Source organism: Lepus europaeus, chromosome 14 (assembly GCF_033115175.1).
Source record: "Lepus europaeus isolate LE1 chromosome 14, mLepTim1.pri, whole genome shotgun sequence".
NCBI lineage: Eukaryota > Metazoa > Chordata > Mammalia > Lagomorpha > Leporidae > Lepus > Lepus europaeus.
In genome coordinates, this window is record NC_084840.1 from 82,353,043 (window position 1) to 82,374,732 (window position 21,690).

General features: G+C 43.0%; 1 protein-coding gene across 2 annotated transcripts in view; it reads right to left on the minus strand.

Moving 5' to 3' along the window:
* The window catches only part of DIP2C (disco interacting protein 2 homolog C), a 485,199-nt gene that overhangs the window by 136,957 nt on the left and 326,552 nt on the right, over positions 1–21,690 (minus strand). For both annotated transcript variants that reach the window (XM_062211075.1, XM_062211076.1), the window contains 5 exons: positions 16,632–16,766; positions 14,725–14,844; positions 13,315–13,512; positions 7,002–7,093; positions 233–343 (listed from right to left, as the gene is read on the minus strand). In XM_062211075.1, coding sequence (XP_062067059.1) covers positions 233–343; positions 7,002–7,093; positions 13,315–13,512; positions 14,725–14,844; positions 16,632–16,766 — 656 coding nt within the window. The remainder of the gene's footprint in view (positions 1–232; positions 344–7,001; positions 7,094–13,314; positions 13,513–14,724; positions 14,845–16,631; positions 16,767–21,690) is intronic.

The following is a 21,690-nucleotide window of genomic DNA, read 5'->3' on the forward strand; positions in this document are numbered from 1 at the left end:
GTGCATCCTACAGTTAAGCCATGCTGCGCGTGTTAATAACGTTTCCCTTTGCAGAGCTAACTGAGAAAAACCAGTGCGGAGTTTCAGCGCCTCTTGATCCATATCCAGCTGAGATGAAAAGCAACTTTAATAACTGCCATCTGCACATGCTTCACTAATAATAGAACGTTCAGCTGCGACTGAGCCTGCTGGTTTCCCCCTAACGGACCTTAATGAGTCACAAGTCCTTTACCTTTCTTGTGAGTGGGACTTCGATGGGCACGGGAACCACTTCAGCCAGCAGGCAGCCGTAGAAGGCCACCATGAACGCAGCCGGATCGTTGTTAGGGAATACCAGCGCCACCTGGATGGACAGGGCGGACAGAGAGGAAGGGAGGCATTCAGTAGGAGCTTGTGGGGGCTGCCTTTTATCATGAACGGATTAACCTTCCACTGACAGCAGGAGTAAAATTCTAAATAAGAACGAATAAAAACTAGGTTCCAAGCGTAAAAATGTATTTTAGCAAGATGTGTGCTTTAATAAATAATCACTTTTAAATTCACATTAAAGGCAAACATTAACAACAGTCACCTGTGGTAGTGTCACCAGAACACAAACACCCTGATTTTGTACATACTATCTTCTAAATCCACATACTCAGTTTGATGTAAATGAAACTGTGGTGTATTTTGTTTCTCACCAGATTCATTATGCTTTATGAATACACCTCGCTCTGTTTCTCCATAGTCTTCACAACTGTAGTTACATGGCTGTATAATTAATTCTTCATTATATGGTTGCATAATTAATTCTTCATTAGCTTCGAGAATAGTGTAGAAGCCAGACACCCATAGACCTCACTATAGATCCCGTATCAGTTTTTGCTTTGAGATCTTAAGCATAATTTTAGCCTAAGCCCTGATTTTCTTATCTGAAAAGGAGACTAAAGATATCATGGGAAAGTAGAATTAAGAGATAAGCCTGTTTTGATGTTAAAAAAAATTTCTGGAATCCTGCACGGTTTTCTTCATAATAAGCACTTCCCACAAACTTTGTGAGGACCTTTCATGATCAAATGCAAGAATGGACTTACAGAGCTTAATGTGGTGTCTGACACACTGCACGTGTCCATGAGGCTTAACTAGCAGTGATGTACAGATCATTAGTACCGATGGCGGGAGAAGACTTAGTAGCTGCACGTGCACCTGTGTTGGCTGCCTGCTGTTAACAGACTGTTGATGAGGATCCGCCTATACATGGTTCCCACCTGTCTATCTACCCTCCGGCTCGCCCAGCCACTCTCTGTGGGTAATAATCATGAAGTTCTAAAAGTGTGGTTAATGTACATCACCATCAAGTGACAGTGATGTCAAATAATTGGTGTTCTGATTTCTAAATGTATTTTCTGGTAGTCCTCAACACTATGGTGCATCCTAATAAGAAGCAATTTTCCATGTGCTCTTGTTGTAGTTATTATTTCTTGAAGAACTGGGTTTCATTTCCTTTGTCTATTTATCTGTTAGCATTTTGAGAAGTTCCCTATAATCTGAATTCCTAATATATATATATATAATAATATTAACTCATTTTTTATGCAAAGACTTTTTAAAAAAAATTTATTTACGTTATACAAGTTTCATGTATTTCATATATACAGATTTAGGAACATAGTGATACTTCCCACTCTACCCTCCCTTCTGCCCATCCAACCCTTCTTCCTCCTCCCTCTCCCATTCTCACTCTTAATTTTTACAAAGATCTATTTTCAGTTTACTTAATGAAAGACTTCTTGATTGGTATTTTCTATTTTAATGTGTTTTTACTGATGCAGAGAGGTAACATTTTACGTAAATGTGTCAATTTTCCTTTACGTTATCACCTCTCAGCTAAAAAATATTTTATCCAACTTACTCTGGACAGTGAAATTGGTGAAGTTTTAAATTAATCTAGACTTTTTCTTTTAGTACAATGATGCCTTGCTAAGCAATGAGAGTGCATTCTGAGAAATGTGATCATTAAGTGATTCTATCACTGTGCAAACATCACAGACTAAGACACCTCTGATGCCACTAGATGATACGGTCTTACAGGAGCATCTCTCACATGGTCCAGCGACCCGGAACATCATCTCATAATGACTGACTGTGTCTGCAGCCTGGTTCCAGCGAGTCCAACAGGCCTAAGCAATCCTTCCTATTCTCAGGTCTTCGAAAGCTTCTTTTGTGACACAGTTTTAAGAGACAATTGTATTTCTGGATTCCCACTATGTTCTACAGGACTCTGCATCTACTTTCTCTGAGTTCCTCTCGTAGGCTTCTGCCAACACTAGCGCTTTGCTTCCTTATGGACTGTTAAGGTTGGCTATACTTTCACAAGCACAGAATCCCATGATTTTGCACATATACATCAGGTTTCCAGTGCCTCACTCTGGAATCTTATGTTTAAAACATACTAAATTATGGGCCATAGTTGTGGTGTAATGGGTTAAGCCACTGCCAGTGATCCCAGAGGGGCCAGTTTGGTTTCTGGTTGCCCTACTTCCAATCCAGCTCCCTGCTAACAGCCTGGGAGAAGCAACAGAAGACAGCCCAAGTGCTTGGGTCCCTGCCACCCACATGAGAGACCCAGAAGAATTTCCTGGATTCAGCAGGGCCCAATCCTGGCCATTGTGGCCATCTGGGAGTGAACCAGCGGATGGAAGATCTTTCTTTCTCTACCTTTATCTTCCTCTGTGTCACTCAGACTTTCAACTAAACAAAGTGAATCTTAAAAAATACAGCACCCTAAATTATTAGCTTCATCATGCATAGATAAGAGAATGTAGTTGTCTCAATATCAAAGTCATCTATTTCACACAAAAGGTTTCCAATTGTAGTTGAGAAGGGAACAGGTCATACCCTAAATTTGGTCATGCCGGCAATTTAGCAACATAGGCCAGCTGGTGGAAACAAAATTAACTTTAAGATATGAAAATTTCTTTTTAATATGGCATTCTTGCAATTTACCAAACTCAGCTAAATAAGAAAAGGAATAAGATGATTTATTTGTATGTGTATGAATATAAAACCACAACCCGTTATAGCTAACAAAGGTCTGAAGTATGCATTAGCCTTAGTTTGGCAGGCTAAGCGCTGACAGCCTGCTTTTCAGATCTCTATCTGGCAAAGAAACAATATTCAGTCAGGAGTCTGCAAAGCTTCCAGGTCACCGCAGATGCACAACTTCTTTTGCTGAAGTAGATCAAAAAGTTTGAGGAAACTGATCAGACTGCATTTTAAAATGTGGAAGGCACTAAAATTCAGTCAAAAACCAATGGTTGCACTCATTCATAAGGTTCTAAAACTGAATTATTTGTCCCAGAATATCAACTTGGGAGGCAAACAACTGGGATAAGGAAGATAAGTGACATTCCCAGAGCCAGGCTGTGGATCGACCCTTTCTGAAAAGTGAGTCGGGTCTGGCTCCCATCCCAGTTCTTAGTACGCCTGCTCAACTGAAAATCTACTTCATCCAGGACTGAAAACTCCTTCCGGCTTGTCACTATTTCAAGTTCATGCTGATAATGCCATATTATAAAATCCTGCGCAGTTGTAGTTGTACAGAAATATGGTAAAGTGTTACAAAGTAAAATGGATAAAAGCAGAATTTAACACTATGCATTGCATACTCTCAGCAATAAAAAATTAATGATTAGAATAGGATCAAACGTCTAAACTTTTTTAGAATAAAAACATTTTTTTGGGTATTTTGTTTTGAGAAGTTGGTACTTACATCATTTTCACTAAGTTTTCTTTTAATACTTGAATCAGTCGCAAAGCCTGTGTTACTGTTATCTCCTGGGTGATTCCAGTGCAATGCTATTCAAATACGAAAATTCTTACTTTGCTACAAACCTAGTTTACTTCCATTGACTTCTCTATGTATTCCTTGGACATTTCACTGTACCTAATTATTCCCAGACTGAACACATATCAACAAATCAACACTCCTGAACTGTATGAGGGCCTTGCATGTTAAACTGATCCTCAACTTCTTCCTCCATTTCCTTCCAAGGCTCCTTGTATACCCAGCTGTACTGTCCAGCAGAATGGTCTGTTCTTCCCCTTGTATACCACAGAGGAGAGGTCTCCCCTTAGCTCCTTTCCACACTATTTCCTGGTACCTGAGAACAACAGGCTTACTTTTTCCTCCCTGAAACACTTCTCAGTTTTCATATGTTCCCCTACTCTGAAGGAAAAAGATCTCTTTCCTTTCTAAGGAATTAAATTGTATCTTTACTGTCCCTTTTGGAGGTTTTTATAACTCTCCAATTTATATAAAAGCTAATTATCAAGTAATATTTTTTAATATTGCAAACTTCTTAAAAGCAAGCTCCATGTGTGATGAAACGTTGTATCCTTCATGGCTCCTACTACAATATCCTGAAAATAGTTTAGCTCAGGAATTATAAACACTGTTTCTAAAGCTCAAGAAGGTACTCCATTCAAACTACACTGGCACAGTTACCCACGGAAAAGAGTCCATAATTTTTATGCTAGGATGCAATCATTATTCTGGGGAAAATTATATTTTATTGAAAAATTATTCTCAAAGCAGACAAAGAAATCTGTTTATTCCAAGAGAAGGTTATTATCAACTGATCACTATAATTATGCATGCTTATATTCACACACATGTGCCAGATGCTAGCCACATGGGCAGTCTTTAAGGAAAAATTAGAAAAGTAGTCACCACCCCCCTGCAAGCTAAACAAACCCCAGCATGTGTGTATGTGTGTGTGTGCGTAAACTCTTGACGTGTATCGTCACTGCAACCCTGTGCCCCTACTGACAGCTTAGTGAACTCAGAAGGATTATTTTGTAGTTATTACTGCACAGAATCTGGAGGCCACATAAGGAAAGAATTTAAAGAAAAACTGTTAAGACTATGAACCAAATGATGGATAAGAGATTTTATTACAATTGACTTTTCTTTATTGTCATAAAATGCATACTAAATCTGTAATTCATTTTAAGTATATAGTTCAGTAGCATTTAGTATAATCACACTACGTGCAACTATCACCATCACCTATCTCTACAACTTTCATTGTCACAAACTGAAAATGTGTCCCCATTAAACAGTAACTCCCAACTCTGCCTGCCCCCAGGCCCTGGCGGTCACCACTGCTATTTCTGTCTCTGTGAATTTCACTACTTTAGGTACCTCATATAAGTGGAATTCTACAATATTTGCTGCTATGTGTCTAGTTCATTTTACTCAGCATGGTACCTCCAAGCTTCACCCATGTAGTATGTATCAGGATTTCCTTGCTTTTAAAGACTAAATAACATTCCACTGAATATATATACATACACACACCACATTTTTACCATCTATCAACAGACATTTGGGCTGCTTCCACCTTTCAGCTTTTGTGAATCCTGCTGCTATGAACTTATGTCCATAAATACCATTTGAGACTCTGCTGTTAATTATTTTTTATATATATCCAAAAGTCAGGTTGCTGAATCAAACATTAATTCTGATTTTTTTTTTTTAAGAAGCCACTTGACTGTCTTCTACTATAGTTGAATCCATTTTTATACTCCCACCAGCAAAGCACAAAGGTTCCAATTTCTCTACAGCTTTGACAACATTTGCTGGCTTCCGTGTTTTGATATAGTCGTCCTTTCCTGGTGTGGGGTGGCATTTCACTGTGGTTCTGACTTGTGTTTGCTGTGATTAGTGATGATGAGAATCTTGTCAAGTGCTTCTGGGCCATTTCTCAATCTTTGGAGAAATATCAATTCAAATTTTTGGTCATTTTTGAATAGGTTTTTTTTTTTTTCGGTTTTGGGGTCTTTTGTTGTTGAATTATAATTGCAGGAATTCCTTACATATTATGGATACTAATAATCTGTTACCCAATATATGATTTGCAAGCATTTTATCTCAGTCTATAGGTTGTCTTTCACTATTGACAGTGCCGTTTGATGTAAAGAATTTTAAAATTTTGATCGAGTCCTATTTATTTTTTCCTTTGTTTCCTGTGTTTTTTAGTGTTATTTCGAAGAAATCATTCCTCAATCCAATTTCATGAAGCTTTTTCTTTATGTTTTCTTCTAAGAGTTTTACAATTTTAGAGCTTTTTTTTTTTATTATTAAAGATTTATTTATTTATTTGAGGGGTAGAGTTACAGATAGTGAGAGGGAGAGACAGAGAGAAAGGTCTTCCTTCCATTGGTTTACTTCCGAAATGGCCCCAACAGCCAGAGCTGCACGGATCTGAAGCCAGGAGCCAGGAGCCAGGAGCTTCTTCTGGGTCTCCCACATGGGTGCAAGGGGCCAGGCACTTGGGCCATCTTCTACTGCTTTCCCAGATCATAGCAGAGAGCTGGATTAGAAGAGGAGCAACTGGGAATAGAACCGGCGCCAATATGGGATGCTGGCACCACAGGCAAAGGATTAACCTACCGTGCTAGGCATCAGCCCCCAATTTTAGATCTTATATTGGGATATAGTGTTCAATTTGAGTTAACAATTTTATATATGATATTAGGTGACGGTATCAGCACTTTGCTGCCAAGACAGTTTGTTTCACTAACATACAAAAACATCCCAAATACAAGTATTATTGTCATATCTGCCTGGGTAGAGGACACAGGTGTGTTTCCACCAAGGAGATAATATCTGATGGTGGTTAGGAGCCTGAGCATTGAATGGATACGAATGCTGGTTATGTCCCTTATCAGTTACACGCCTTCATCTGATATGGTACCTACCTTCCATAGGCCTGAGTCTCTGCATGCATTCAATGAAAGAAATACTACAGTGTGGCTCACTGAGTTGTTACAAAGATTAAGTGATGGTGCTGCATATAATTGCTCCTTGGTCACAGCAACTATGAGGAAAGTCTTACACAGTGACAGAGCAGGAAAGGAAGAGAAACTGAACTCTGGAAGTTTAAAACAGCAGGTATCTTGTCCACATATGGCTATTCCGAGTATTTTGCAGATCCAATAATTTAAACTGCACTTACCCTATCTCCAGGCCGTACCATAGGTTCTTGCTTTGTACCTAATTTATGCAGAATGTTGTAAGCAACCTTCATACTTCTTGTCCACAGTTTACCTATCAACAAAAATTATAAACACACAAGTAACTGGACTATTACACACATGCATTTTCAGTCATGTACGTATGTGCACATTAAAGTATACAAGAGCATTACTTTTCCAAATGAAAGCCTGCAATATGTGTCCATTTGACTTCCAGCATATGTGATCTGCAAATAACTAACTAAGGACCATCAAGAAAAAAAGGAACAGATGGGCAAGAATAGAAACTGGAAATAAAGTGAAAGCAGAGGAAGCAGACGTCCTTTAAAGGAGAGGAAAAAATGAAGGGAAAAACATGGCCAAACTTAGCCTATCTCTCGTTTTATGGCGGAGGGAGCTGGCGGCGTATGTGTTGTCACAGGTAATTATCAGCACAGCTACCATCAGTCACTAAAACAGGGGAGGGACCCGAGCCATCCTCTCTCAGTAGATGAAGTTCATGTTCCTGCCTCATTTCTTTATAACGCCTCATTCTCAATACTGCAGTCCTCAAGTCAGGCTGCTTCATGACCATTTGATATTTTATTTGGAGTTTTTTTTTTCCTATGAAGCTTTCTTTCATCCCCTATGAATTGTCATTAGCCAATCAGAAATAACTTAGAGAGTGTTGTTTTCCTAAAGAAAACCTTTTTTTTTTAACCTTCAGATCTCTCTAATGTGAAGAATATTAGGAAACTATTAGAACTGAACAACTACCAAAAATTCTGAGAAAAAAAAATCAGTGTGTTGTAAATGAACAAACTAATTAAATTCAGTTAGCACTCTGACAGTTTGTAAAGTTTCAACTTCATTTCCATCTGAGAATCTTAACAAATTCTTAAAATGGTGGTTTATAATAGAGAATGTGGAAAGTGCAAACCTGGCGTCTGGTAAAACTCTCGAAACATAACTAACGTGCATTGATCACACAGAAAAGAATAAACTGCTGATGCAAATTAGACACACAGCAGTTCCTTGACTGACTCATAAAGGAGACGTGAAAGTGGTCTAAGCACTACTTTGTTCCATATTAGCTCTGGTTTCCTTTGGATCTGCATGGGGACAAGGCAGCTGAGCCGAGGGTGTAGCTGCGGAGGAGGGAGGCCGGGCATCCACAAAGGGCGGCATGCAAGGAGCCCATGGAGCCCCGCCCTAGAACTGCCAAGTAGATTCAGATGTGCACCAGCAACAATGTAAAAAAGTCATACAAACACTGCCCAATGTTTTCCTAGCTCAAACATCTAAGTTCCTGGAACCATCTGGAATAAAAACAAAGTTGTAAATCTAGAAAAGGAGAAAGAGAAAAGGATGCACCTAAGCATCTGCTTAGTCCAAGAAGCACCTTGCAATGAGGCAATGTGAATTTACAGGTACCTCCCTAACACCAGGGCAGCGACAGAAACTGTCATTGAAAACTTCTGCCAGTTAAGATATGATAAAGGAAATTAATGGAAATGCACAATTTTTATGAATTTATGAAATCCCATGCATACTCTTTAGCCCACTTTCCATTTCTACCGGCAAGTGGAAAGCACAATCATACGATCTTTCCTAGATTTATTCACAGCTTTTTTTGTCGTTTGTATTTTCTATTAAAGATCCTAAATTTCTCAGCTGGGAATTCTGCTACTCCAGGGCTTGGCAGGAAGTTAAATTTTGGGTTGAAAGGAAACTACGAGACTTTAAATAGTATAATCCTTCGAGCAGACTTCATTACTCTGTATTAACACAAGTCTCATTCAATAGGCTTCTTCCTAAATTTTCTCAGGAATATTCAATCATTGGTTCATCTATTTTGTTGTTTCTACACAGGTAACACTTTTCCACGTGGCTCATTGTGTCACTCAACACTTTCATTTTATATTCTTTAAATTACAATCTTACATTGGGAAATGCATTGCTTCTTTATGTTTCTTTAATGAGTAAAAACCAGGACTGATCCCCATAGGACTAAGAAGATGAAAATACAATAAAATATGGATGATTTGAAAGCAGCAGTTGAAATGCCTCAGTTGTGGGCATGCAGCTTTGATGAATCTCATTTTTCCTTTGCAGTATTCAGTCTGTGCCTAACACCTTAAATTCACCTTAACCTTGGAAGGGAAAAAACTCAGCACTACTCTCTTCAACATTCCATCAGTAGAGAGGTGCTGTTCTTCCAACTGAGATGTTAAGCTGCCTGTGAACTGTGTTTTAGTCATCTTTGATTTCCTAGCCTTTAGTACTATGCCAACGCATGGTCCACGCTTAATGTATCCTAATGGATGCTGGCTGGTTTCTGTGAAGAGGCAGTGATTCCAGGTATCCCACTTCAACATCTTGCTCTTGACCTCTAGAGCTCATGTAGATGGCTTTCCCATCTGGAGTCAGAAAAGTGTGTGTGTGTGTGTGTGTTACACTCCCCTCCCCCAATTAAAAGTTAAAAAAAAGTAATCTAACCTCACACAGAGATAATATGAGTAATTCCAGTCTTAAATTATTAAGCTAGTTTTTTTTCCCCCAAAGCTCAAGCATATAATGTGAAAATAACCCAACAATTTGTTTGTCACAATCTCTTATCTTTGGAGCCAAGAAAGGCATCTCTGTGGTGCAGTTAACGATTTGCAAAACGTTTCAAGACTGCATAAACTGTATTGCATCCAGAATTAAGGGAGAGCTTGTTATTCTCGCCTTCTGAAAAAGCAAGGGAGCGGCATTGTGGGGCGGGGGTAAAGCATCCCATATGGGTGCCAACTCCTGTGCCTGGCATAGCAGTGGAAGATGGCCAAGTGCCAGGGCCCCTGAAACCACCTGGAAGGAGTTCCAAGCTCCAGGCTTTGCCCTGGCCCAGACCTGGCCATTGCACCCACTTAGGGAATGGACCAGCAGATGGAAGATATCTCCGTTTTTCCCTCTTTCTCTCTAACCTTCCCTTTCAAATAAATAAATCTTTTTTCAAAAAGTTTGGTTACAGATTTTTTCATGCAATACATGTCCTCAAAGAGGAGGTGATGACAGTCCCAAAAGACACAAGCTCCATGCTGTCATCCTGAACGTTGAAATTCTGAAAGAATAAAATCACGTAAAGTCTAAAAATCTCAAAACTTCAGAATCCCAGACGATTAAAATCTCAAATGCTGAAATCCTGGAAGTTAGAATCCTAAAATTTTTAATTCCTTTTGGAGGGGAGGGGAGAGATTATGTAAGAGAGGAAGTACAAAGCTGCATGCTGGGGAAAGGGTTAGCATGTTTCAGGGTATATGCAGACAGAGCCGTATCACATTAGGCAGAACCAACACCTGGAAACCTCTTAGGGCAGGTCTAGATGTGTCTGTGAGGGTGTTTTCGGAGGAAAAGAGTGTGTGCATCTGAATGGACAGGGTGGGGGAGATCTGCCCTCGAGTGGGAGAGCACCAGCATGGAAAGCAAACCGGCTCCTGAGAGCTGGGATGGGGGAGTTTCCTTCTGCGGCTCCAGTGCTAGTGGGCCTCAGGCTGGCTGAGGGCCCTGACCCATCACTAAGTCAGCATGACGTCTTACGATTGGCCACGCTCTGTTTTATCTTAGCATCATTCCCAATGCTGGAGGGTATAAAATTGTAGAAAAATGTTTTGGAGAGCTCTGATCCACTTTATGCATTTTTTTTTTCAAATTTGATTTTGGGAGAGTGAATTAGCTCCACACCAACTTTGTGTGTACGTGAAAACATTGACACTGCCTTAATGAATGCACAGATGTCTGTTTTGTACATGGTGCGTTCATGAAAGACAACATTTATTGAGATCTGGGCTCTCTGGACACAGTACATGGGGTTGTGATCCATCTGGTTTGGACTGATCTCACTCAAAGACTTGGGCTGTTTGTTAACAGCACTCCAGATGGCCACAGTGACAGAGCTGGGTGCACAATTACCCACCACACTGATATTTTCATGCCATGTTGCTTTCTAATCTATTTCACTATGAATGTGACTTGGGTGCTTTTTTTTTTTTTTTTAAGATTTGGTTTTTAAAAATTTATTTGAAAGGCAGAGTTAGAGAGGAGGAGGAGGAGGAAGGAGAGAAATATCTTCCATCTACTGGTTCATCCAAATGGCTGCAATGGCCAGGGCTGGGCCAGGCTGAAGCCAGGAGCCAGGAGCTTCTTCCAGGTCTCCCACATGGATGCAGGCACCGAAGCACTTGAGCCATCTTCTGCCTCTTTCCCAGGCCATTAGCCGGGAGCTGAGCTGGAAGTAGAGCAGCGGGAACTTGAACCAGGGCTCATATGGGATGCTAGCTTCACAGGCGAAGAAGATTTAACCCTACTATGTCATACACAGTTTGTGTGCTTACAACACCTATGTGATTGTTAATGTACGTGAGTGTTTGTAATTGCAAAACTATGTGTCATTGCTGCCCATTTTATCATGTAGAGCAGCATAGGAGGAGTTCTGTTGTGTTTTTAAATTTCTAAAAAAAAAAAAAAATCCCTTTTATAAAATATAAATAAAAGGAGCTGGAATAGGCAGGTTAAGCCAGTGCCTATGATGCCAGCATCACATATGGGTGCCAATCTGTGTCCCAGAGGCCTCACTTACAATCCAGCTCCCTGCTAATAGCCTGGGAGAAGCAGCAGATGATCCAAGTGCTCAGGTCACCGTCACCCAAATGGCACATCTGGATGAGGCCCCAGGCTCCTGGCTTCAGCCTGGCCCAGTGCTGGCCATTGCGGTCATCTGGGGAGCAAACCAGTGGATGGAAGCTCTCTATCTCTTCCTCTCTATATATATAACTCTGACTTTCAAAATAAATAAATTTCAAAAATGCAAATAAGTCTTTTAAAAGAATTTTTAAAAATTGTTCTCCAAAATTTTATACTTTAGGTAATTATATATATATATATATATATATATATTTTTTTTTTTTTTTGACAGGCAGTGGACAGTGAAAGAGAGTCAGAGAGAAAGGTCTTCCTTTTGCCGTTGGTTCACCCTCCAATGGCCGCCGCGGTAGGCGCGCTGCGGCCGGCGCACCGCGCTGATCTGATGGCAGGAGCCAGGTGCTTCTCCTGGTCTCCCATGGGGTGCAGGGCCCAAGCACTTGGGCCATCCTCCACTGCACTCCCTGGCCACAGCAGAGAGCTGGCCTGGAAGAGGGGCAACCGGGACTAGAACCCGGTGTGCCGGCGCCGCAAGGCGGAGGATTAGCCTAGTGAGCCACGGCGCCGGCTACTTTAGGTAATTTTTAAAATATTTATTCATTTTGTTGATTTGAAAGGCAGGCTAACAGAGAGAGAGGGAGAGAGAGAGAGATTTTCCATCCATTGATTCAGCCCCAGATGATCTCAACAGCTGGAGATGGGTGAGGCCAATGCCAGGAGTCTCAGCTGGGGCTGAGATGTGAGTGGCAGGGACTCAGTCCTCCAGCCATCATCTGGCTGCCTCCCAGGCTGGCATTAGCAGGAAGGTGGACCGGAAGCAGAGGAGGAAGTGGGATTCAACTGCAGGTACTCCGACAGGGTTGCAGGTGTCACAGCAGCTTACTATGCCACGATGACTGCCCCTGGAGTTGGGGTATTTTATATCTTAGGGATTTATTTACTTACTTAGTTTTCTGAGAGGCCCAGAGACAGACGACAGACACAGAGACAGAGATAGCTTCCAATTGTCGGATCACTCCCCAAATGTCCCCAAGAGCAGAGGCTGGACAAGGGCCTAAGGCCAGGAGTCAGGAACTCAATTCACATCTTCCATGTGGGTGGCAGTAACCCAATACTGGAGCCATTGCCTGCTCTCTTCCAGGGTACCCAATAGCAGGCAGCAGGAATCAGGGGCAGAGCTGGCTCTTGAACCCAGGCACTCTGATGTGGGCATCCCAAGCTGCGTCTTACCCACTGGGCCAGATCTGATCTTTTCGGACTTCAAATGCAGGGTGGTGGACTGCATTTTCCAGTTTTACAATCCAAACCCATATCAAAGAATTCAGACACCTATTCTTTAACTACCAATTCTTATTGAAAACATAGATTTGACGAAAATCCTATATATGTTCATGAATTAGAACCTAACATCTCACCAGAGTTTAACCATTACTGCTTTAAGCATCCACTTCTGGTTCTAACTAAAAACATTTAAAAATAAAAATAAATAACTCTCCTTTTGATTCCATTTATTTCTGTACCATAAGGCAGCACAAAACATAAGTCAATATCCTAAAAGATAAGTTCTTTGGTGCAGATGGTGATGTTACATAGAGAAATAAACCAAAGAAAGAAGCCTAAGCCTTAGAGAATTACCGTAAGTGAGGATGTACAGGGGCTTCCCGTTGGTGTCCATGGTGGTGAGGCAGGGGGCCTTTGGAGAGATGGTTCCCCACCGCTGCAGTGCAGCTTCTAACGACGGCGGCCAGTTGGTGACCACTCCCAGCTGCTCCCCACGCATGGCCAGCATCTGCGCTCCCTCTGGCTTTGGTTGGTTTGGATCTGGTTGTTGAACTGAATACATTCGAGTACAAAAGGTTTCCAAGGAAAGTATATCCATATTAGCATGTTTACTGCTTTTATTCTCTATAAGGAAGCTAGATTTCTACTTAAGATACAAATTTATTAGTGGACAGAAAGTATGTTTTTTCTAGAACCAGGGCTGTGATCTATTGACTAGCCTCAAGGAAGTCATAAAATTAATTCTTATAATCTCCAACGCAATATGGGAATGCAGAAATGAGGAAGACCTGAGTACATTTGTAAACTGACAACAAGTGTACAACCCACATTGTACCCTGCCTAGAGTCTAGGATATAAACAGCCATGTCTAAAATTCCCAGTATACATTCGTAATTATGGAATCCACAGTGCTGAAATTCTGTTACATTATATCTTGCCCTTAAATACTGAGATGTAAATGTAAATATGCAACAACTACTCTAACAAGAGCACTGAACATTTTTCTTCAGCAAAACCAAAGTAACTACATACTAAGAAGATACAATCTTTCTAATTCTTCAGTTTAGATAAGTGAGACATGAACTGTTCCCCTCCCCCATTTCTGGAAAAGGTTTTTATCTCATAGCTTATGCCTGACAATCTCCACCTGCTGGCTATGATATCAACCTTGTCTTAGTTGTGATTTAACAAACAAGAAAAAACAAACAGTTTGGATTTGATATAAGAAGCACATCTTTTTTGTTTCAACTTTACGTTGTTTGTATTAAAAAGGCTCACATACACGCAGGGATTCAGACACCAGCTGCATCTGTAAAGGGTGGCGGGGGAAGGTGGGGAGCAGACGCATTCCATCATGTTTAGTTTACATGCTTTACTAGAAGCTCATTCCCCAAGAACTACTTTATTGGGAGCTCAGGTTTTGTGTAGCTCACTTGCATTTTTATCATCTTACAGAGTCTTAAAAAAAAAAAAAAGAGAGAGAGAGAGACCTGGCTCCTAGAACAAAGTCACATTCTAGCAAGAGTGACAGTACGTTCTGGAGATCTAACTGTGTCGGTGCTTGGTGCACCCGTAACATGGCCACTCGGGTACAGCACCTACACTCTCATCTAGATCGCCATCATTTCATGAATGCCTAGGTTACTGTTCCTACAAAAAACTCATATCAACCAGAATGTGGAAATGATGTAGAAAAAATATGTCTATTGTTTATGGGACCATTGAAAATCTGAAAGAAACAGGTGGGAAAGCGTTTTCTTTTACCTTCTAACAATTCTTCAAAGTCATCCACAAAGAATTCTCGTAAAGGTGGCCGTTTAGGTCGTTTGAGGGTATTAACAAGCTGCTGAATTTTTGCTGATACCCGGCTACTTACTGGTACTCCTGGAAAAAAAAAAAAAAAAAAAAAAAGAACCACGGCGTGGATGAACTGAAGTGAGCATCAGTGTGCAGAAGCAACCACAGAGAAGTGGCCTGAGGTGAGAGGTCACTGTTGCATCTCCAGGGCTGTGCCCTACAAGTCAGTGTCCTTTAAGACTGTGAATCACCTCAAAGGCCCAGGAGGAAGGCCTTGCACAGGAAGAACGTCCCGTGGGGCAGGCAGGCTCCCGGTGCAAGTACAGCTGCTGCTGGCTGAGCAGCAAGACGGGAAGTGAGCCTTTTCTCGGGCAGAAATGATTCTCGTTCACCCCATTAGGAGGAACACGGTGCTGCTGCTTAGGTCAAGAAGGGGCCCGGGGTCACGCGCAGGCCCTGAACCCACCTCTACTTCTTAGAATCTGTCATCCTCAAGGGCTCCTCGCCTCCTTTGTAGGGTCTCAGGCCTCCCTCTCTCTAAGAGGTCAGGCAGCTGATGGTGCAGTCAGTCCCACGCTGAGTCTGCCTCTCCTAAGACCCCCAGCGCTGTGCCTCACGGAGGCCACGAGCACGCCATGCTGGCAAGTCTCACCCAGGAGCTCTCTCTGGTGTGTGGGGTACAACAACCTCTCAATACTCTCCGCTGGCCAAACCATCCCGGTGAGTCAGGAGCTCGGGCTGTGTAATCAGCACATCACAGCCCAGCCTCCACAAAGACAGACCAAGCCCTTCTATGTGTCCTTGAGACCCACTTAGGCAGTGGATTCCAGAAGCACGGCCATTGCAAAGTCTCCAAATACAAGCTTTCTGTGCAACAGTACTAGCAGATATTTATCTACATGGACTGATAAAAACCAGTGCCACTTTATAACATACTTACTACTTACAGCAGAGAACACGACATCTGTTTAAGAACTGACTAGATAGCATGAAAATCGGGTCACTAGTGAAGCTCTCAAATGTTGGTATTAACTGCATCGCTCACACACAGGTGCCATTTGGGGTTTGCCCATGATGACGAGGGTGTGCAACCTGTCAGCGACTGAGACCAGGCCTTCCTCTGCAACCAGGAACCACACAGGTGCCACAGAACATGAATGCAGTGAGAGGAGCGGTAGACCAAGGCTCTTTGTCCACTTTTCACCAGGAGGGGCATTTTTAAAGATTTTACTGTGATACTCTCCTCTACCTTTTAAGATCCAAGGAAGGACTGAGATTTGAGGAAAGCAGGACAGAGTGTAAAGTTCTCACTGGAGTCATGGTGCTTCCCATTGGCTAAGAGAAACAGCCACTGCATTCAGAACAAACCAAGGAGAAGTGTACAGAGAATAAAAGAAAAACCTTTCCACTGATGCATTTTATCAAATCACCGATATTTTAGCCTAACACAGACCCACGTCCACAAAAGGGCTCTCTTCCATTGGTTGAAGGCAGGACACTAGCCTGGGTCTGTCAATTATTCTCTTTTACATTTAACCTCATCTTGTCTTTAAGTAACTGGCTCCTGGCCTTGGCACATGTTCTCTAATTTCTTAATTACTGAATCAACACTAATTATTCATTAGCGAAAACATCAGTGCCTTATAAAATAGTTTTCTTTTCATGACTGAATTTCTGCAACATTTGCATTTTTTTTTCTTTGATGAGGAGTAACTCTAGGCCAACTTGAACATTTTTTTATTTCTTGTTGTTAGACCACCTTCTACGGGAGGTTCAAAAGAATCTGATGCATGCAACTAAGTGGAAGGACTACAGGCACAGAGAGGCAAGTCTAGAAAATGCTTACAGAGAAGGAAAGAATCTTTCAGACGTACCATCCCCAGTCTCCATGAGCTCAGCATTGCCATACTTTGGTGCTGTCCGGGACGTGGTTGAGCCCTGCGGTCTTTCTACTTGGATGGAGTGTTCCGAGGTGTAAGTGGTTACATCAGGAGGTGCAGAATGATTTTCTGTAAAGAAGTACAATACAAGATTTTCTGATGGTCACTGATGGTTATTCTGAAGCTAAGTAAATGACAGGGCCTGAAAAATGCCACCACCGAGGAAGAGACCTGACAACTCATTCTTATTTTTTTTTAAGATGCATTTATTTATTTGAAAGGCAGAAATACAGAGAGAGAAGGAGGGAGTGAGGGAGGAAAGAAGGAATAGGGACGGAGGGAGAGAGATCCACCTTCTACCTGCTGGTTCACTTCCCAAAAGGCCACAATGGTCAAGGCTGGGCCAGACTGAAGCTAGGGGCTTCATCTGGGTCTCCCATGTGAGTGTAGGGGCCCAAGCACTTGGGCCATCTTCTGCTGCTTTCCCAAGTGTATAAGCAGGAAGCCGGATCAGAAGTGGAGCAGCCAGGACTCGAACTGGAGCCCATAAGGGATGCCAGCGTCGCAGGTGGAAGCTCACTCACCACGCCACAGTGACGGCCCCGGTAGTCACCCTTTTATACACCATCAGATGGGGAGAGTGCTGTGAAGCAGTCTGCCACAAAACCCTCAGGACAACGATGAGCTCAGAGGTGGTTTACAGGGTTCCAAACAGAACAACGCAAATACCTGATATATGATTACAACCAGGAGCCACGTCACCCAGTCGTGACAGCATCTGAACTACAACAATGTTCTGCAACAGTCTATGGAGAAAAGAGCAAATCTGCCCATCTGCCGTGGCAGCGGCATTAAGTGCTCCATGATGGAGCCAGGCAACCTGGGACTTGAACGCCAGTTCTGCCAATTCTGAGAGCTCTTACAAAGCATCAACCTCTTTCGTGCCTCCTATTTGTTCCACCAAATAGGAACAATAATTGCTGCAATCTTGCTTGACTTTAGGTAGAAATGTGTGTTGGGTAACTTAAATTTTTCAAGGTCTTTTGTGTGTCCAGAGAATGACTGTATTGACTTGGAGGTTACCAATAAATTCTGCAAGTAGGTAAATTCAAAAATATGGAATACATGGATACATAGCTGTCTCAAGAAATGAGCTCATGTATAGTATACACTCCTACCTGGGTGAGGCTGCTGGCTGAGTGAGGATTAATCTGTGATCCTGGCCGAGTTTCCAACATGGCAGTCCAGGGTGATCAACTCACCCTGATTTGCCTGCACTGCCCCAGGAGCCGTGGGTCCCAGGGCATGCTGACCCAGGATGCAATGAGACCTGGACCACAAAACAGTCTGTACAGTTTGGTCCCTGGGCCCACTGCTTCTACCCAAGCCACCTAGGACCAGTTCCATAACTGAATTTTTCTACACCTCAGTTTCCTGTCCTGTAAAATGGACACAATAATATGTAACCTTATGTGGATATGGTGGGAATTAGGTGAACAAATACATAAAACACTCCACTCCATTATCATCAGCCACACAAATACTTGCTGGAAGAAGAGATGTGAAGCACCAGTGTGCTGTGTGAGATGAACACATGCTCTAGCAGTGGGCCCTGTAACAAGCTGGGTCTGGATGCTACAATGCTTTTGTAAAGTGTCACAAGTGGCACTGGCCCCTGAAAAGACTGCTCAACAGCAAGGTGAGCCTCCCACTTCCCATCTCCCCTTCCTAGAAGTATCTGTCCTGTTGTGGGCTGCATCGTGTCTTCCAAGATTTGTATGTTGAAGTCCCAAACCGCAGTACCTCAGTGTTTAACTATATTTGGAAAAAAGATTTATTTATTTATTCATTTATTTTTTTGTGTGTGGGTTATTTACTTCAAAGTCAGAGTTTCTGATGGAGAGAGACAGAAAGATCTTCCATGGCTGGTTCACTCTCCACATGGCAGCAATGGCTAGAACAGCCTATCTGAAGCCAGGAGCTTTTTCAGGGTCTCCCATGTGGAAGTGCCCAAGCACTTGGGCCATCTTCCACTGCTTTCCCAGGCACATTCAGCTCGATCAGAAGTGCAGCAGCCAGGACTCAAACCACCGCCCCAAGGGATGCTGCATTGCAGGCAGAGGCTTAACCTGCTACGCCAAAGCATCTGCCTGGAAATAGGGTCTTTGAGCAGGTGTTAAAGCAAAATGATGCTTACGGGGTGGGCTGCCATCTACTGTGACTGAGCTGTCATAAGAGGAGACTGGGACACAGATGCACAGAGGGAGGACCATATGAAGACACAGGGAGAAGACGGCGGTCTCCTAGCTCAGGAGGCCTAAGAGAAATGAACCCTGCTCACTCTGATCTCGGATGCCAGCTTCCAAAGCTGCAGACAATAAAGGTCTGGGCGTGAGCCATCCAGTCTGTGGTGCGTTGCTGGGACAACTCTCACACAGTAGCACACTCATGGGCAGTGTTTTAGATCTCAGCCCAGACAAGGAGCGCCTCTGTCCGGGAGGGGACCGAGGAAGCAGACCCGAGTGTTAGGGATGGAGGAGCTTTCCAGCAGGAAGCGTGACCACATCGCCAGAGTAAGCAGGAGAGGGAACCAAGTGAAGCATTCAAATTGCTTTTTTTAAAAAAAATTTATTTGACAGGCAGAGTTAGACAGTGAGAGAGAGAGAGACAGAGAGAAAGGTCTTCCTTCCGTTGGTTCACCCCCAAAATGGCCGCTACAGCCGGAGCTACACCGATCCGAAGCCAGGAGCCAGGTGCTTCCTCCTGGTCTCCTATGCGGGTGCAGGGCCCAAGCACTTGGGCCATCCTCCACTGCCCTCCCGGGCCACAGCAGAGAGCTGGACTGGAAGAGGAGCAACCAGGACTAGAACCTGGCGCCTATATGGGATGCCAGCGCCGCAGGCAGAGGACTAGCCAAGTGAGCCACGGCGCCGGCCCCTCAAATTGCTTCTTTACCATTTCAAACCCTGCATTTATCTTTTGCATCACACTCCATATGTACTTTTGCAAGGCATGTTTCAGACATCATCGAATTCTCTGAAACTCCATCTCCTCAGGGCCTTACCTCTCAAATGAAAATCCAATAGATGCTCACGTATGATGAACAAAAGGGGAAATTAGCTACCTCAAACAAAGACAGACCAGCGCCTTGGCTCAACAGGCTAATCCTCCGCCTAGTGGCGCCAGCACACCGGGTTCTAGTCCTGGTCGGGGCACCAGATTCTGTCCCGGTTGCCCCTCTTCCAGGCCAGCTCTCTGCTATGGCCTGGGAATGCAGTGGAGGATGGCCCAAGTGCTTGGGCCCTGGACCCCATGGGAGACCAGGATAAGCACCTGGCTCCTGCCTTCAGATCAGCGCAGTGCACCAGCCACAGCACGCTGGCCATGGCGGCCATTGGAGGGTGAACCAACGGCAAAAAGGAAGACCTTTCTCTCTGTCTCTCTCACTGTCCACTCTGCCTGTCAAAAATTTAAAAAAAAAAAAAAAAAAAGACAGGTAAAAGGTGAGCTCATTGCATTTTGATGCCTTTCAGATTCACATGTACTCAAGGTGGTACTTGGGGATTTCCAAGCAATCCTTGCGTTGGGCAGTGTTCCTATTCTGATGGTAGAAAAAATAATAATTCCAATACATCTATGTGACAAAAAATGGGAACAGGGACAGCCGGGTGACTTCAAGGTGTTTCCTAAGTTTATATATGTCAGCTCCGTTCCCTCTGCTCTCAGACGCCTTGCATATGCTCTCACTGTAGGATCAACTCAGCAGCTGGCCTCTGCCAGGAAGCCAGGAGACTCTGCAGCTCTAGTGATACACTCCATCCTGTTTTACTTTGACAGAAATCAAGACTCTCAGGAGTCTTGTGAAGGAGTATGAGAAGGAATTTTATACAAAGCTGACACTCAAGAAACACTGTTGATGGATAAGAAACAGTGGACTCAGGGTGAAAGTGTAGGTTCAAGGTCTAAAACGTCCATCAGCTCCAGGCGTGAGGCCAAGAAGTCCACATGCATCAGGAATGTTTTGAAGACTGAGGGTTCTCATCACGAGGGTTTGTATCTTGTGAGCAAGACTGCCAACTATTCTTTACATCAATGTCTTGGAACGTTCAATATCAAGAGCCACACGTCAGGGGATACTTCTACTGTGAATCCCACCCCTAGAGCTATCTGGAATACCTTTACGTTTGCTTTCCCAACTGTTCATGAGCTTCCCCGTGGGGAGGGCTCTGTCTTATTTCCCCTGGCATCACTATTACTCCCAGCAGCCGGCATGTGCTGCTCGGATCTGGAATTCAAGATGTGCACGATAGGAAGATCAGGTAGTGGAATGCACCCACTTTCATGGCAGTATCTGTAAGCTGCTGTGACTCCATCAGCACTAGGCATTTCCACCTCACCTCGTGACATCCACCCCCACCGCGTATGGGTTTTCCAGTCTGCCATTCAATGCCAACACAGTGCATCCATATAAACACCTGTTTTCTGGCCATGGCCAGTTTCAGGATACTTGTTGGACTTCCATATTGAACGTGCCTGGGTGATTCCCTTACTTCCTCAATGTAACTCCTTCCTAATTATTTACCGCTTATAACTACCTGCTAGTTCTAGCTCCCTGCTGGAGACAGTTACAAAACGTCCTACTAGTGTGCTGAAGCCAAAGTATACCCAGCCTATATCATCTTTGCTCAAAGAGTGAATGGATAATACAATACTTGACAAGTCCAGATAAAATGTGTCTGGTTCTAACACTAGCTAAGAAAGCAGACTTCTTTAATTCTAACTGTATGACTGGCGGCCCCATGGGGTCAGTGGTGATAGATCTCATTTGTAGACCATGTTAATTATTTCTCAGCCCAAATAACTTCTAAATGAAGAGAAGTAAAATATATATATATATATCTGGTTTTATTACGTCACAAGCAATGTGCTTGTGGTTCATTAATTGACAGTGGATAATGAATCAAAGCCCTCAGAGGAACACCACTTTTCATACATGAAGAACATTCCATCTCTAGTTTCCAAAAGTTAGCTCAACCACTGTTGTGTACTGAGA